Below are 15,535 nucleotides of genomic sequence, written 5' to 3'. Positions count from 1 at the left end.
TCTTTTTTTTTTTTTTTTTTTTTTTTTGAGACGCAACAAGTTAAGAAATAGATAGAAGACTGGTTGTACACATGTTGATGGAACATACACAACATGTGATTTCCTCTTTCTGGTGTAATTGTAGGCCAAGCCCAAGGGAAGACTACATAGGATGGGCCACAATAAGGAGGTCTTAATATAATGGAGTTCCAATAGGTCCAGGTGAGTCATGAAGGAACTGATGTCTAAGAGGGGATTCGAGGACCTATGGAGAAATAAATTCTTGTGTTTCGATGATTATTTTGTTACAAATTAGATATATTCAAAACAATTAAGACATTCATATGTAGTGAAGAAAATGAACTGATACGGTTCTAAAAAGAAACACTAAATGTAATACGTATACGATGGTCATATAGTTTAGGATTTGAGTGATTTTTGGTAGACATTATCTTTGAGGGAAACGGTAAGATATAAATGATTCGGATTGTTAAAATAAATTAGAAAGTGAGCCTTAGAAAATGGGTGTCAAAATTTGTGTCAGGCCTTTGTCCTTGGATTCAAATTCTATATCGTGTATACAGCACATGAGGGTGGAACTGGAAGGTGGCTAACGTGTTTGATATGTTGATTGTTTAGGAGGGTTCTCAAGCAAAATCTTATTGATAACTTTCATTCACTCGATATGATTTTGAGCTGTTGTAGAACAATGATGAGACAATTAGTAAGATTCGAGCTGAAGCACATTTTTAAGGGACGAAACTGTTGCCGACCAAATGATTTGGTCAGCTCTTATGAATGATTGATTTTGTGCTTGTAAATTGATCCGTCGAGTTAGATTTTCTGAGGTTGAGAGCAAAGGATGCCTACTAGTGGAGACTGTATCTAGTGACACTAACTATGCCAACAAGCGTGATCAAAATCTTATAAAATAGCATATATAATCTTATACCTGATGACACAAAAGATTTTCTAGGCAGACATCTCTTTGACCGTGCTCTATCATTTGCTCACTGGAAACACCGAACAGCAAAATTGCAGTTATTTGTACTTGTGGGCATAACAACGATGACTTATCGATGACCATAACGACAACGTTTTGACAAAGAGTAACTTCACAATGTCGACTTATCAATAATAACGGTAACTTAATAAATGACATATCAACTGCACGTTCATTTTTTTTAAATACATTTAACCGCACTACAGAAATCTCTCTCTCTATATATAATATAGTCCCTTTCTCAAACTTGTTTTATTCTCTTCTCTTCCATCAATCAAAGTCCCCCAACATAGGGCAATAATTGTTGGACTCTATATATAGTGATCAACTAAGCTCTTACTAGGCACCAAACCAGCCCGGAGGATGTCATAGTTATATATGTCAAGAGCTGCTACTTTGCACTACTTAATTAGTTTCCTCCATCACTAGTTTATAAATATTTTTCAAGTATTCCAGGTTTTTAATTGTGAATCGAGAAATGGCTCCAATTGGTCAGTTAGCCTCACCGGAAAACCACCCGGCGACCTCCCAAAATCCAAACATGTCTGATCATATTCTGAAGTCATCGACATTATTTGAACAACAATATTACCCACCTGGCTTTTTCAAAAAGGTATAACGTTGTATATATCTCGTATGCTTTTGTTTTGCTTTCGTTGCAAACATGCACTTTCATCGTTTTCTTAAATTATCAACTTCGCAGATAGAATAGTGTGCTTTACCCAAGTTTGAATCCTCTTTCTCGCAGTTTAAATGAGTTAATCGTTAATGTAAATATGTACTAATAGAAAAAATATCCAATTTCATATATGTATATGCTTGCAGGTGGTGGCAGAGCTGATAGCAACGTATATGTTGGTGTTTGTCACGGCCGGCTCAGCTGCTCTTGCTGCCAGCGACGAACACAGAGTCTCAAAGCTTGGAGCTTGGATTGCAGGAGGGCTTATCATAACCGTGATGATCTATGCGGTCGGCCACATCTCCGGTGCGCACATGAACCCGGCCGTCACTCTTGCCTTCGCCGCCGTTAGGCATTTTCCATGGGAATAGGTACACTCACTGCCAGCCTTCTAAGGTCCCCCATGTTTCCATTTTGTTAATGGATTATGGAATTGCAAATTTATTTTTTATTTGTTTCAGAACTATGTGTGAGACGTGACTTATGGACAATATAATGCCATGCATAGACAGGCCCATAAAACTCACATTGTAGATGCTTGTGTGGGGTCCAGGCTAAGGCCCATTTGGGCCCATAACCCATAACGTTATCTATGTACCCACACACTTGGCCACAAAACTCAACTTTTTTTTTAATATAAAAACCCAACAAACTTGCCACTTAGTAATCTAATAATATTCCTCTTCACTTCACTTGTAAGTGAGAGATCTTATGTTCGATTCACGCCAAAAGCGAGTCTAAACTACATTATTACTAGTCTATTGTGAAGCTAAGCCCATCCCCTCTCCTTTAGTGAATATCATAAGGGAACATCATTTAAAAAAACAGAGCTCCATTTTCTTGGATCCCACGATTTAAGAAAATTTTAGTCACCCACAATTATGTTTTAATTCAACAACGTAAGAAAACGTAAAATAACAGATTCAGATCAAACGATGAATAATTACAATTTCCCTAAACCATGGGGTCTAAAAGAATGAGATTGTTGGAAATTCTCATAAATTGAAGTGAACTGAATCCTCTATATCATAGTCATCCATATATGTTTGTTAGAGAATTGCATTTCAAGTGTTGTTCTTATGATTTATGATATTGGGGATAACAAACTGTAATATTTAATTTCTTAAGATTATATTTGGGTAAAAGATTTTTCAAGTTTCAAAGGAATTAGACCAAGTGAGTGAAAAAATACATCATAATTCTTTTAAATAGGATAGATTAAAAATGCATTACATGACCATTACAAAGGTATATAAGAGGAATTTGCATATGACACCTTCTAACAAGGGATTTACAAATTCCTGTTACATGTATTTGTATTTCACACACATTTCTAATCCCTCCTATTTGCATTTTGTGATCCATTTCTCCGTAACTCAAGTAATAAAAAAACGTTTACCTTTTTACCCGAAATTATAAGTTTAGTCACCCCACCCTATGATTAAAAACAACCCATATGTTTACACATTTTGGTTAGTTCGGGTTATTAGGCGTGTGCCCGCCCCCTTACAAGTTCAAATTCTTTTCTCCAAATATTTGAATGGTATAAAATATTGTCTCGTGAAATCATTAACATAGTAATCTCTATACTTATATATGTGAGAGGTTTTAAATTCGACTTACTTTTATTGTAAGTTCAATACCTAGGTATTATGTCTAACTCAATCTCTCACGAAAATTTTATTGTATTTGTACTAAAAAAAATCATAATACATGTCGTCTTGTGAAAAATTCCCAAAAGACTTTTTGGGTACATGGAGTAATTTTGGGCTACCAATTCTATATGTTGTGATTTAGGAAAGTAAGAAGTCTTTAAGGGAAGAGATTTTTTTTTTTTTTTGAATGAGGATTAGTTGTATGGTTCATACCACATTGAACGTCAATGATTTGAACAATCTATTTTCTAAGTTATACCTCACAGGTCATCCTTGCAAAATATTAATCAAATCAGAAAAAATTGAGACATCTAATTGGGTTCAAAGAAATTAACGAACGCTTTGTTCTATAAAAAACAATGAAATTTCATTGTGATAATTAAATAATCAAATAGTTTTGGATTGAATTGAATTTTTGCAAGGATGATCTAGGAATCGAGACCTACAAAATAGACTGTTCAGATCGTTGAGTTCAATGTAAAGTGAGTCCCACAACCAATCCTCATGTCTTGAAAAAATGAGAATCCCTTTGCACAAAAGGCTTGTAGAAATGTATACCATATATGGTCCACTTTTCAGCAAGTTGGTGGAGTGGTTTAGGAATGTATACCATACTTTTGTACCACAAACATTCATGACCTTTCTTTTCAGGTCCCAATTTATGCAGTAGCTCAACTAGCAGGATCAATATCTGCCTCGTTCACCCTGTCTGTACTATTGCACCCTATTAAACAACTTGGCACCACTTCACCTTCTGGATCAGAGATCCAAGCTTTGATCTCAGAGATAATCATGACATTTTCCATGGAGTTCGTAGCCTCCGCTGTCGCAACTGATACCAAAGCTGTACTGTTTTCACATATATAATTCTTCCCCTTTATTTTGACATGAAATTCCAACTCTTTATTTGACATTTCACTGAGGACTGTTCACAACAGGTAGGAGAGCTAGCAGGTATTGCGGTTGGCTCCGCGGTTTGCATAACTTCAATCTTTGCCGGGTAAGTAAAATATCGTGGAGATACGCACAAACAGAACTAGTTACAAATATTTAATAAAAAAATAGACACTAAACACACAATAACCGTGCATATATTTGAGCAAGGGAAACAGCTAACGTGGTGTTTGGTGAATACACAGACCAATATCAGGTGGATATCAATGAACCCAGAAAGGACAATAGGGCCAGCAATTACAAATGCATACTACAAAGGAATATGGGTCTACGTCGTTGGACCAGTGATAGGAGCCCTACTTGGCTCATGGTCCTACAGCTTCATTCGGGTCAGCGATAACCCGATCCAGGCAGTATCACCACCCTCATTTGCATTCAAGCTTCGTTGAATCAAGAGCGACAGCAATGGACAACCTACCTTCAAGGGCCCTCTGTGTTAAACTAGAGAGAAGGATAGAGATTTTACAGGAAGAGAAGTTTAGAGAGAGAGAGAGAGATTGAATGTAATTCTTCAGTATTATTTTTCTTAGTGAGTAAGCAATCTTACAGGGTATTTATAGAGAACACAAGATTATAACTAATCTAACTACCTAGCTAATCTTATGCCAAGTGTCACAATCTCATAGTTATACATAATATCTCTATCATCCCCCCGCAAACTCATGCTTGGAGGAACCTAGCATGAGATTGTTACAATGTGTGTGAAACAATGGAGCACTCAACCCCTTAGTCAAAATGTATGCAAACTGTTCCTTGGAAGATACAAACTGAACATGAAGCTGATGTTGAGCAACGCGTTCTCGAACAAAGTGAACATCAACTTCGATATGCTTGGTGCGTTGATGTTGAACATATTATCACAGAACAACACAGGAACAGAAGATATTGGAATCTGCAAAAAACTCAGGAGTTGCTTAATCCAATCAAGCTCTGCAGCCGTGGAAGATAAGGCCCTATATTCTGCCTCTGTGGACGATTTGGAGACAGTTTGTTGCTTCTTAGAAGACCAAGAAATAGGATTACTTCCGAGATAAACAACGAACCCAGTTGTGGAACGCCTATCATTGGGATCCCCGACCCAATCAGCATCACTAAAAGCTTTAATATCTAAAGCAGAACTGGAATAAGACAAGCCATATGTCATGGTACCCTTAAGATACCGAAGAATCCGTTTGACTGCAGTATAGTGGGAAACCATAGGACACTGCATAAACTGACACACCTGATGAACAGAGAAGGCAATATCAGGTCTGGTAAAGGTTAAGTATTGCAGAGCACCCACAACACTCCTATAATGTGTAGGATTGTTATACGGTTCACCATCATCTTTGAGAAGCCGATGATAAGGCAGGCAGGGTGTATCACAGGGCTTAGAGTCAACCATTTCTGTTTTAACCAATAGATCATGGACATACTTGTGCTGTGAAAGAAACAACCCATTTGCAGTGCGAGAAATTTGAATACCCAAAAAATAGTGCAAAGAACCGAGGTCTTTGATATCAAATTCAGAAGTCAAGGACTGAATAACCTGTTGAATAGCCAGGGAGTCATTGCCAGTGATGATAATGTCATCCACATAGAGCAACAAAATAACCAATGTGGATCCAACAGCCTTCACAAACAAAGAAGAATTAGAATACGTAGTGGTGAACCCCAACTGAGGAAGAAATGCAGTGAATCGCTCATTCCAGGCTCGGGGAGCTTGTTTCAAACCATAGAGAGATTTATGGAGTTTGCAAACCAAATTAGGATAAGTAGGGTCTTCAAAACCTGGAGGTTGCACCATATAGACTTCATCTTGCAAAATGCCATGTAAAAAGGCATTTTTGACATCCAACTGCCGAAGAGACCAATTGAAATGAGCAACTAAGGCCAACACCATCCGCACTGTTGTGGGTTTAACAACGGGACTGAAAGTCTCAGTATAATCAATCCCAGGTTCTTGACTAAACCCTTTAGCTACCAACCGAGCCTTATGTCGAGCTATAGTACCATCAGAGTGTTTCTTAATTTTGAACACCCATTTACAACTAACCAAATTCTTGTTGGAAGGCAAGGACACCAAGCTCTAAGTCTTCTGAGTATGAAGAGCATCAATCTCTTCGGTCATAGCAGTCAACCAAACTGGACATTTAAGAGCTGACTTGTGAGAAGTAGGTTCAATCAAAGACGGATCTGTGGTATGAGATGACTGTAAAGCAGAGAAAAATACCTTCCGTTTGATGATCCCACTTTTACTTCTTGTTTGCATGGAATGTAAGTTCAAAGACGGAACGAACAATACCACTTGAAGAGTCTCAGGACTATGGACAGGTGCCACAGGGATCGCAAGACTGTCACTTTCTGCAACAGTAATGGACTGAGAGAGAACAGGTAAATTGGAACTAGATGAGGGTGACAATGAAGATGGTATGGAATGCATGGAAGATGAAATGGACTCTGGGACATGGGGAGATGAAGAAGAGAGTGTAGAAACAGGTGAAACAAGCACGTTGTTTGATGTAGCAACAGGAAGTGGGAAAGACACCGAGGATGGAGGCAATGAAATACGCTCCAGTTTCGATGCTGTCAATAATTCTGTAAAAGGAAACTCTTGTTCACAGAAAAACACATGCCTTGATACATAGATTCGCTGTCTAGCCACCTCATAACACAGAAAGCCTTTGAACTTGGAAGCATACCCTAAAAAGACACACTTAGTAGTTTTGGGTTGTAATTTGGTGCTATTGTAAGGTTTAAGGAGAGGATAACAGGTACACCCAAAAATTTTCAAGTGAGAAAGAACTGGAACACTCCCATATAGTAACTCAAAAGGAGACTTATTGGAGAGTAAAAGAGTAGGCATTCTATTGATAAGATAAGTGGCTGTTTGACAAGCAAAGCTCCAGAAAGAAGAAGGAAGCTGAGCATTGCTAAGCAAAGTAATGGTGGTTTCAATGATATGCCGATGTTTTCGCTCAGCCAAGCCATTTTGTTCCGGGGTATATGGACAGGATTTTTGATGTGAAATGCCTTTGTCAACTAAAAAAGACTGAAATTTATTACTACAAAACTCACCTCCCCCATCACTCTGGAAAATCTTCACAGTAGCAGAAAACTGATTCAACACATAGGCATAGAAAGCAATAAAGGTGGCACAAAGATCTGATTTATTAATGAGGGGAAATATCCATGTGTATCTAGTACATTCATCGATAAAGGTAACATAATACCGATATCCATCAACTGATGTACAAGGTGCAGGACCCCAAAGGTCACTATGCACAACCTGAAAAGGAATGACAGACTTATTGACAGATGTGGGAAATGGCAGTTTACAAAATTTACCTTCTAAACAACTTTAACACACAAGAGGGACAGAATCTTTGGCACAAGGAATGTTGGACTTATGCAACATTAAAGAAACAATGGAATTAGAGGGATGGCCCAATCTATGATGCCATATAGTAGAATTGACAAGTTGTCCAAGAAAAGCTTTAGCTTGTAGCTTTGGAGGAGGTACACCAAGAGTGGTATTAGCAAAGGAATGAATGGGATAAAGTCCATTACTGCAAAGCCCTCGGAAGAGGATCCTCCCTGTGGCTTTGTCCTGTATCCAAAAGCAAAAAGCATCGAAGATAAGATAACAGTTGTTATCTAGACAGAGCTTGTGAACAGAAAGTAGATTCTGTGATAGTTTAGGAACATATAACACATAATTTAACTGGATAGGCTGCACAGAAGTGTTAAAAACAGTACTACCAATATGGGATACTTTCAAACCTTTACCATTAGTAGTTTGAATGGTTTCATTGAATGGATATGGTGAAGCCAATGACAAGTTGTGTAAATCTGCAGTCATGTGATTGGTGGCGCCTGAATCAGTAAGCCACACTTGAGGAGTGGTCGGTGAAGCAGAAGGTTGTGATGGAGGAGCCAGGGCAGTATGCATAGCTTGCAGAGATGGCTGCGAGTATTGTGGCATAGGATAAGCAGGACCGGAACTCTGAGAATAGCCATATTGCTGTCCAGTATGTGAAGCAAATTGTTGTCCAGGATGTGAAGCAAATTGTTGTCCAGGATGTGAACCATATTGCTGTCTAGGCATAGGAGAATATTGCTGTCCAGGCATAGGAGAAAAGTGAGAGGCAGAACCAATGTAGTTCGATCCTTTCTCATTGTAAAAACAAAACCAGGTGACATGATTGGTTTTGCCACAGATGTGACATTGCGATCTGGTAGGAGGCGGAGAATCACAAAATGGGGCTGTATGACCATCACTATTACATAGCTGACATGTAACAAGTGATGGAGCAGAAGGAGCATAAGAAGAGTGTGGAGCTTGACCAAGGACTCCTGGAGCTGAAGTTGGAAACACATGAGTTTGCGGTTGAGAAAATGGTATGTGATTAAAGTTTCTAGAACCTGGATTAAACTTGCCCTTGCCTTTGTTCTTATACTGATTGAACTGCTTAAATCCCCTTGGAACAAAATGAGACTGTCCGGAGCCATTGGAAAAAGACGGAGAGGAGCCTTTAGGTGCCAGTGAGGAATTTGTAGCAACCATTGCAGCTAAAAATGGTGTAGGTGTACTGGAATCAACAATAGCTTCTTCTGCAAGCAACTGAGACCGAAATTCTTTGAGAGAAATAACTTGTTCTCGGCCTCGAATAACAGTTCGGAATGTATTATACTCATGAGGCAACCCATTCAAAGCCAAAATCACGATATCTTCATCAACAAAGGAAACACCAGCAGCAGTAAGATAATCCCTGGCAACTTTTATCTTTTGGAGGTACTGAGCCACAGTATCAGTTCCTTTCTTAATGTTTTGTAAGTTGGACTTCAATTGAAAGATACTAGTGCGAGAAACAGTAGAGAATTGATCCCTTAATCGAGTCCAAAGATCACGAGAACTAACACTACCGATAGCACATGACATAGCTACTAGAGATAAAGTGGTAGTGATCAACTGCATAAAAGCCCGATCATGCATCATCCAAATCAAATACGCATCAGAGGCAACAGAAGATGATGAATTTGACAAATCCACACCAGAGGGACCAGAGGGAGAAACACAGCGAGAAGGACGCGGGATGGAGCCATCAACAAATCCCATGATACCATTAATTTCGAGTAATAATTGCATTTGGAAATTCCAATTGAGGTAATTGGAATCATCAAGTTTAATATTCACCGAAGTAGGAAGCGATGAAATAAGTGCAGTAATTGGAGACTGGAGCAGTTGCAATTGACTAGCAGTAACCATGATGCAAGAAACAAGGCACAAGTAACCATGATGCAAGAAACAAGGCACAAAATCTGGTAGAAAGAAAGATACCTCTCAGCGGCAAAATCACAAACACCTGGAGTGCAGAAACACAAAAGACAACGAGAAGAGAGTTCCGATCAGAAATTGCAGAGCGTCGAAACCCTAGAAGCTTGAAAAAGAAGAGATCCGAGAAGAACACAGCACAATTCAGCTGTGACACGACAATGCGTCAATTAGCATGAACAATAGCGGAAGCTGATTAAGGATCGAAGAGGCGGTAGCCATGGCGGCGAGTGATACCATGTTAAACTAGAGAGAAGGATAGAGATTTTACAGGAAGAGAAGTTTAGAGAGAGAGAGAGATTGAATGTAATTCTTCAGTATTATTTTTCTTAGTGAGTAAGCAATCTTACAGGGTATTTATAGAGAACACAAGATTATAACTAATCTAACTACCTAGCTAATCTTATGCCAAGTGTCACAATCTCATAGTTATACATAATATCTCTATCACTCTGGATTCAGCTTGAAATTTCTGTATACAGATCAATAGGATCTTCCAAAAGTCTGCAAAACACGTTAAGCAACTTGTACGCACACCAGAAAACTCCTTGGATTGATGATCTCTTTGTGCAATTATCTGTTTTGTATATATATCCCAATCAGTCTACCCCCCACTCAAAAATATTGTTCCTTAGGTTGCAAGCAACATACAATGTTATATGAAACAACAGCTCAAAGTGAATTTGATGTCAGTGGTTCCAGTTATAATCCATCACACCAATCAACCAACCTTATATGCTTACGAACCACCCATCTTTCGTTCGGTCCTTCATCGTAATGCCCCACAATAGAAACATTCTTGAAGTCTACAATGACATCAAGCATAAAATGATGTTGGTCAAACGAATAAAAAAGATACGTTAATTTACTGATATGATAAAATTAGGAATTTAGCTCTAGCATTCATCGAAAGGTAACTAGGGCAGCTTCTATGAAGAAAAGATTCGAGAAAACCCTACTCAACAAAGGAAATAAAACATAAACTGTATCAGCATGGAGGTTCATCCAAAGAAACATTTAACACAAAATCAAAAGCATGACTGAAACACCATTCGCTGCCGCCGTACATGTGGCACAAAGAATGCCTGTTCAACAAGCTCACTTGTACACAACCTGCAGTGTATTAATGTGAGGTGGAAAATGGAAATATATAAAATCCATCACAAATTGAAGAAGAGGCAAAGTGAGAGAGAGAGAGAGATCCGTGGACAAACTTGATACATTTCCTCTAACTTCAAAGTGATTGCATTCAATCCTGCTATGAATTCATCTAGCCTACGATCACAATTGCAACTATGGCATGCCTCATCTTTCTCCATTCATCATACTGTCCCTTTAGTGGTCCAGCCCTTTTATTAGTGGATAGAAGGTGAGAATCAAAATTATTACATAAAAATGTGAAAGTAACTATATATTCTATCTTTTTCTATAATTGAATGAGGAATTTACAAGTAAAAATAAATAAAATTAGAATGCAAATGTTAGTTATAAAAAAAACAATAAAATACAAAAGATAAAAAATACACTACATTAGAATTTTAAGCTCTCCAAATATTAATTCAATTTTACACTCCAACAAATTTGGCATAAACTGCAATCTAGTTGAGCATTACAATTAGGCATAACACAACTAGGTTTAGTTGATTGATCATGTTTTGAAAGTACAATTCATTTACATTTGTCTATGTATAGTACATCATAATTACAAAATCGAGTTGAAAGTACATTTTTGTCGCAACGTTATCCCGAATAAATTATCATGTCTTACAATTTTGTCGTATTAACTTACTGTTGTCAACGTAACATATCATAACTAACGAATCTAGGTTATCGGGAAAAAAGAACACTAACGAACCTAGACGTGAAACTTTGTCGGAATTTGAGTTGTGTTAGAAAAAATTATCATGTTGAATTACAATTTTGTCACTGCGAATGGCGACAATTTTTTTCATTGGAATAAATTTACTGAGTTCTCTCTAATCATTATGTATCTGCTTAATTTTTATTTTTCATTTTATTTGAATATTTTTTATATAATATTACTAAGAATTGTAATTTTTAAATATTGAGCATTTAAAATTAGATAAACTTTTTTTCTTCTTAAATACAACGATATATTTACACTAAAGGAGGTGAGGAATACATATTTATTAATTAAGGGAAATACTCACACTTTATTAGGGGAACCCTTTGTTCACCCATATGTGAATATGAATGTTAACCATGGTCCATACATAATTAATTGTTTATTTTTTTTAACCATGAAATGTATTTTTTTTTTTTTTGCAAAAAAGCAATCAAATTTGGGGTTATTTAGTAATCCTTATGCATATAACAAATCAATGGTTCTACTAACATTCTCATGAATCATCAATTTGTTTCATATATTTATATATAAATGATTAAATGATCATCAGTTTGATAATTTTTTTGGTAGAATCAATCTTTAAAATGTGATTAAAATATGAATGATGTTCTGATTATGATATATGTATGATTAAAAAACGTCAATCACAACTAAGTTGATAAGAAGGTGCACAGAAGACGCAAGTATTGTACTGTTCTTAATCACGAATTTCAATATGTGTTAATTTCATGGTTAATTATACATGTTAACTTCTTTTTTGGATACATGAACGTAAATCTATAAAATCTAAGAAGAAGGCTTTCTGATAAAAAGAAGGGCATGGTAGTAAATGGATAAGAAAAAGCCAACCTTGCGTAACCGTCGTAGAACAAGGGGAGAAAACACCAGAAGAAATTGAATAGAAAAGCAAATTGCCACACAAAAGCATGGTTATGTGGCACAAACACTGGATTACGCGTCCATCTCCAGCCATGCCTGGCGCCAAATGTATTTCATGAACATTGTTTCCTTCCGACCCTAGTCCACCCACTGCGTTATAAATGTGAGCTATTCTAAGCCCTCGATGCAAAGCGAAAAACACGCACTGCTCTGTAAGAGAGAGAGAGAGAGAGAGAGAGAGAGAGAGAGAGAGAGAGAGAGAGTCTCTGAAAAGAGAGAAGCTTAGAGGAGATCTCCAGTCAGTGGTGCATTTTGTTCTCTCATTTTTTTAATTTCATTCCTTCAGTTCATTGCTCTTGAGCCTTCTGTCTAATTTGCTGTATATACAAATGTATTCTGATTCGAGTTATTTTTATGTGTATACATATAGTTTTTTTGGTCGGTTCGGTCATGTACATATAATAGATGTATCATATTTTTCTAGGGTTTAAAGAGACCATCTTTCCCAAAAAAATTTCGTCTTTAGAGGGTTTGCATCGGTTTAATAGTTTCCCAATGAAAACATTTAATTATTTTTCTACATATTCGGGTAAACTAAAATGCCTTACACTTAATTGGTTAATGTGATTATATATTCTATTTTTTCCCAAGATAAATTTATATATAGCATTTTTTTTTATTGTTTCAGATCTGATGGCATCTTATTATGCATGCATGCCTGATCTGTATATGTTTTGTGGAAGCAGGTAACGTACAAAATCTTCGATGGAAACCGCTAGCAAGATGGTGGAGAAAGCGGCGGCCTTCGCCTCAGGGAAAAGTAGTACTGAAGCAAAGGAGAAAGTAGAGGCGCTGAACAAAGACATAGAAGCAGGTCAGGGATCCTCGAATGTGAACTCGGAAGAAGGGCAGGGATCTGGTATTGGAATACAAAATGAATGCAGAATTTGCCAGGAGGAGGATTACCTTCACAAACTCGAAGCTCCTTGCCGCTGCAACGGCACTCTTAAGGTACACCATATCATGTATATGTTATGAATTAATTACTTGAATACGAACATGCATGTAACGCTTTTAATCCTTAAGAAGACGTCTCTGCAATGTCAGCTAGTCAACTTGTTTTGGTATGTTTGTAGGATCCATTTATTACATGGTGTCATCAACGATGGCAGTTTCATGTGTCCAAATATGATGTTTATTGTCACTTATAGTACTACGGTTTAGTGATATTCATCTTCACTTGTAAGTGAGAGGTCTTAAGTTCAATCCTCGCCAAAGTTAATTTTGAACTACATTATTGCTAGCCCATTGTGAGGCTAAGCCAACCCCCCTCCCTCTTAATGTAAATAATGTATTAGCACGTTAATCAACATTTCAATAATAATTCAATTATTAACAACCACGTCATATAATTTTTACAAAATATGAATGCTACTCTTACCACCTATTTATATCATCATTTGTATCTAATAGAGATGAAGCCCACATGTATTGACAGACTCTACCTCTACTAGAGAAAAGATACAAATGATGGTACAAATAAGTGGTAAATGTAACATCACTCTTAAATAAATGATTTGCTTAGCATTACTCTAATTAATATGGCTGGCTTTCTTTTCGGCTGTATAGTTTGCTCACAGGGATTGTGTTCAAAAATGGATCAACGAGAGGCTAAGTATGACTTGTGAAATCTGCAACCAGGTATATATCATATAGCATGCTTCTTAATTTATTTCTGCTTTTTTTTTTCTATACAAATATATATAGGTTTAGGGTTTATATCTAGAAAATGAACTTTTCTGTTTCTCTTGTGCCACTGAATACACAGCCCTACGAGGCTGGATATACGATGGTGATACCCCCTCCACAGCCCAGTCCTCAAACCGAAAATGTCACTATTCCAATCAGGCAAGTCCAATTTCCCGAAGCTATAAAACATGCAGTAGCACCATAGTTGTAATTAGCTAATAATTATAACCACATAAAATTAACGTTGATCATGAAACTAATATGATATATGGGTATGGATGCATGTGTCGCAGAGATGGAACTTATTTCATGGTGAATACTCAGGCTGGGCTGCAAGCTGCACAAAGGACTGCGCAGACAGAGGCAGCAGCGGAGTTCCTCCGCCGCCAGCATGCTATGCAGGCTCACGGTGGTATAGCTTTCAATGCAAATGCACTATGTCGCATTGCAGCAATTATTGTAAGGCCAAGAAGCTAATTATATATCTTTATTGAGTCATAATAATTTCAGTTATACATTTATCAAGTTTTCATTTATTATTTAGTAATATCGCCTTGCAGTGCCTCACATTTCTTGTAATGAAAGATATGTACTACTTCTATGAAAGTGGACAGGATAGCCATTTGCTTACTATCTTTTGGGTAAGTAGGATATTAATCAACACTAAATCTATATATTTTCTTCTTAGAAAATGGTTAATTCTTTTATGTTAAGGTTAAGACTAACTCAGCACCATGGTGATTGATACACACAGGTTTTGTTGGGTCTTCTCATACCATCCTATCTCATAGCTTGGTGCGCAAGTGCATATGTAAGCAAGCACTTCCATGATTAATTCTTATTACACTGACCTCTTCCATGATTAATTATCTAATTACATATTTCTCATTAATTACTAGTGTTGTGCACCGAACCAAAGTGAAGGCGATTTAGCGGTGGTGGAGGTCGCAGTGCCGGAGGTCCCAGTTGCGGCGGCGCTGCAGTATAACTGGACTGCTCATCGATATTGATGCAAAGACTCTTCTTCAGAGTTGATGGGGAATAACTATGGTTGTATAAGCCAATAAACTCTCTTCTCCTAATTGAAAATTATGTAATGCAGATGTTGGTTGTTTTATGTGAATTTGTAATTTTATTTTGCTGTACTCTTATGTTTTATTTCATTACAAGAGCAAACTAGTTATTATGAATACAACAAAATTTTATTTTATTAAGTGAAGTCTGCTGTTTGAGTTAAGATTTGCTTTCTAAAGATAGAGGCCCAAACATTTTTTATGGTTGCTTGAGCTAAGGCCTTCGAGCCTTGTGGCCCATCTTAATTGTTAATGTAGTCATGCATTGTTCTCTTCTTTACCAAATCTCATAAGGAGGTGCTATTTGGAAAGATGCACAATGATTTACTTAGAACACGATGACCTACTTAGAACAAGAGAAGTCTTGTCACGGAAGCAGACAC

The 15,535-nt window shown here is 37.2% G+C and overlaps 2 protein-coding genes and 1 pseudogene across 2 annotated transcripts; 2 read left to right on the top strand and 1 right to left on the bottom strand.

The window, feature by feature from the left end:
• The first annotated feature begins 1,344 nt into the window (after positions 1 to 1,344).
• Positions 1,345 to 4,710, top strand: LOC114826805 (aquaporin NIP2-1-like; annotated as a pseudogene).
• Positions 4,711 to 5,000: 290 nt separating this feature from the next.
• Positions 5,001 to 6,152, bottom strand: LOC108174020 (uncharacterized mitochondrial protein AtMg00810-like). Its single transcript, XM_017334257.1, has one exon. It carries the CDS (start codon positions 6,150 to 6,152, stop codon positions 5,001 to 5,003), a length of 1,152 nt encoding a protein of 383 aa, XP_017189746.1.
• A 6,943-nt stretch (positions 6,153 to 13,095) lies between these two features.
• Positions 13,096 to 15,089, top strand: LOC103411367 (uncharacterized). The gene is made up of 7 exons (XM_008350005.2): positions 13,096 to 13,341; positions 13,960 to 14,031; positions 14,159 to 14,238; positions 14,373 to 14,538; positions 14,640 to 14,720; positions 14,834 to 14,890; positions 14,979 to 15,089. Exons 1-7 carry the CDS (start codon positions 13,096 to 13,098, stop codon positions 15,087 to 15,089), a joined length of 813 nt encoding a protein of 270 aa, XP_008348227.2.
• Positions 15,090 to 15,535: the final 446 nt, after the last annotated feature.

The sequence above is a fragment of the Malus domestica genome, chromosome 09, assembly GCF_042453785.1.
Source record: "Malus domestica chromosome 09, GDT2T_hap1".
Lineage (NCBI taxonomy): Eukaryota > Viridiplantae > Streptophyta > Magnoliopsida > Rosales > Rosaceae > Malus > Malus domestica.
This window is presented reverse-complemented; position numbering and strand designations above follow the sequence as displayed.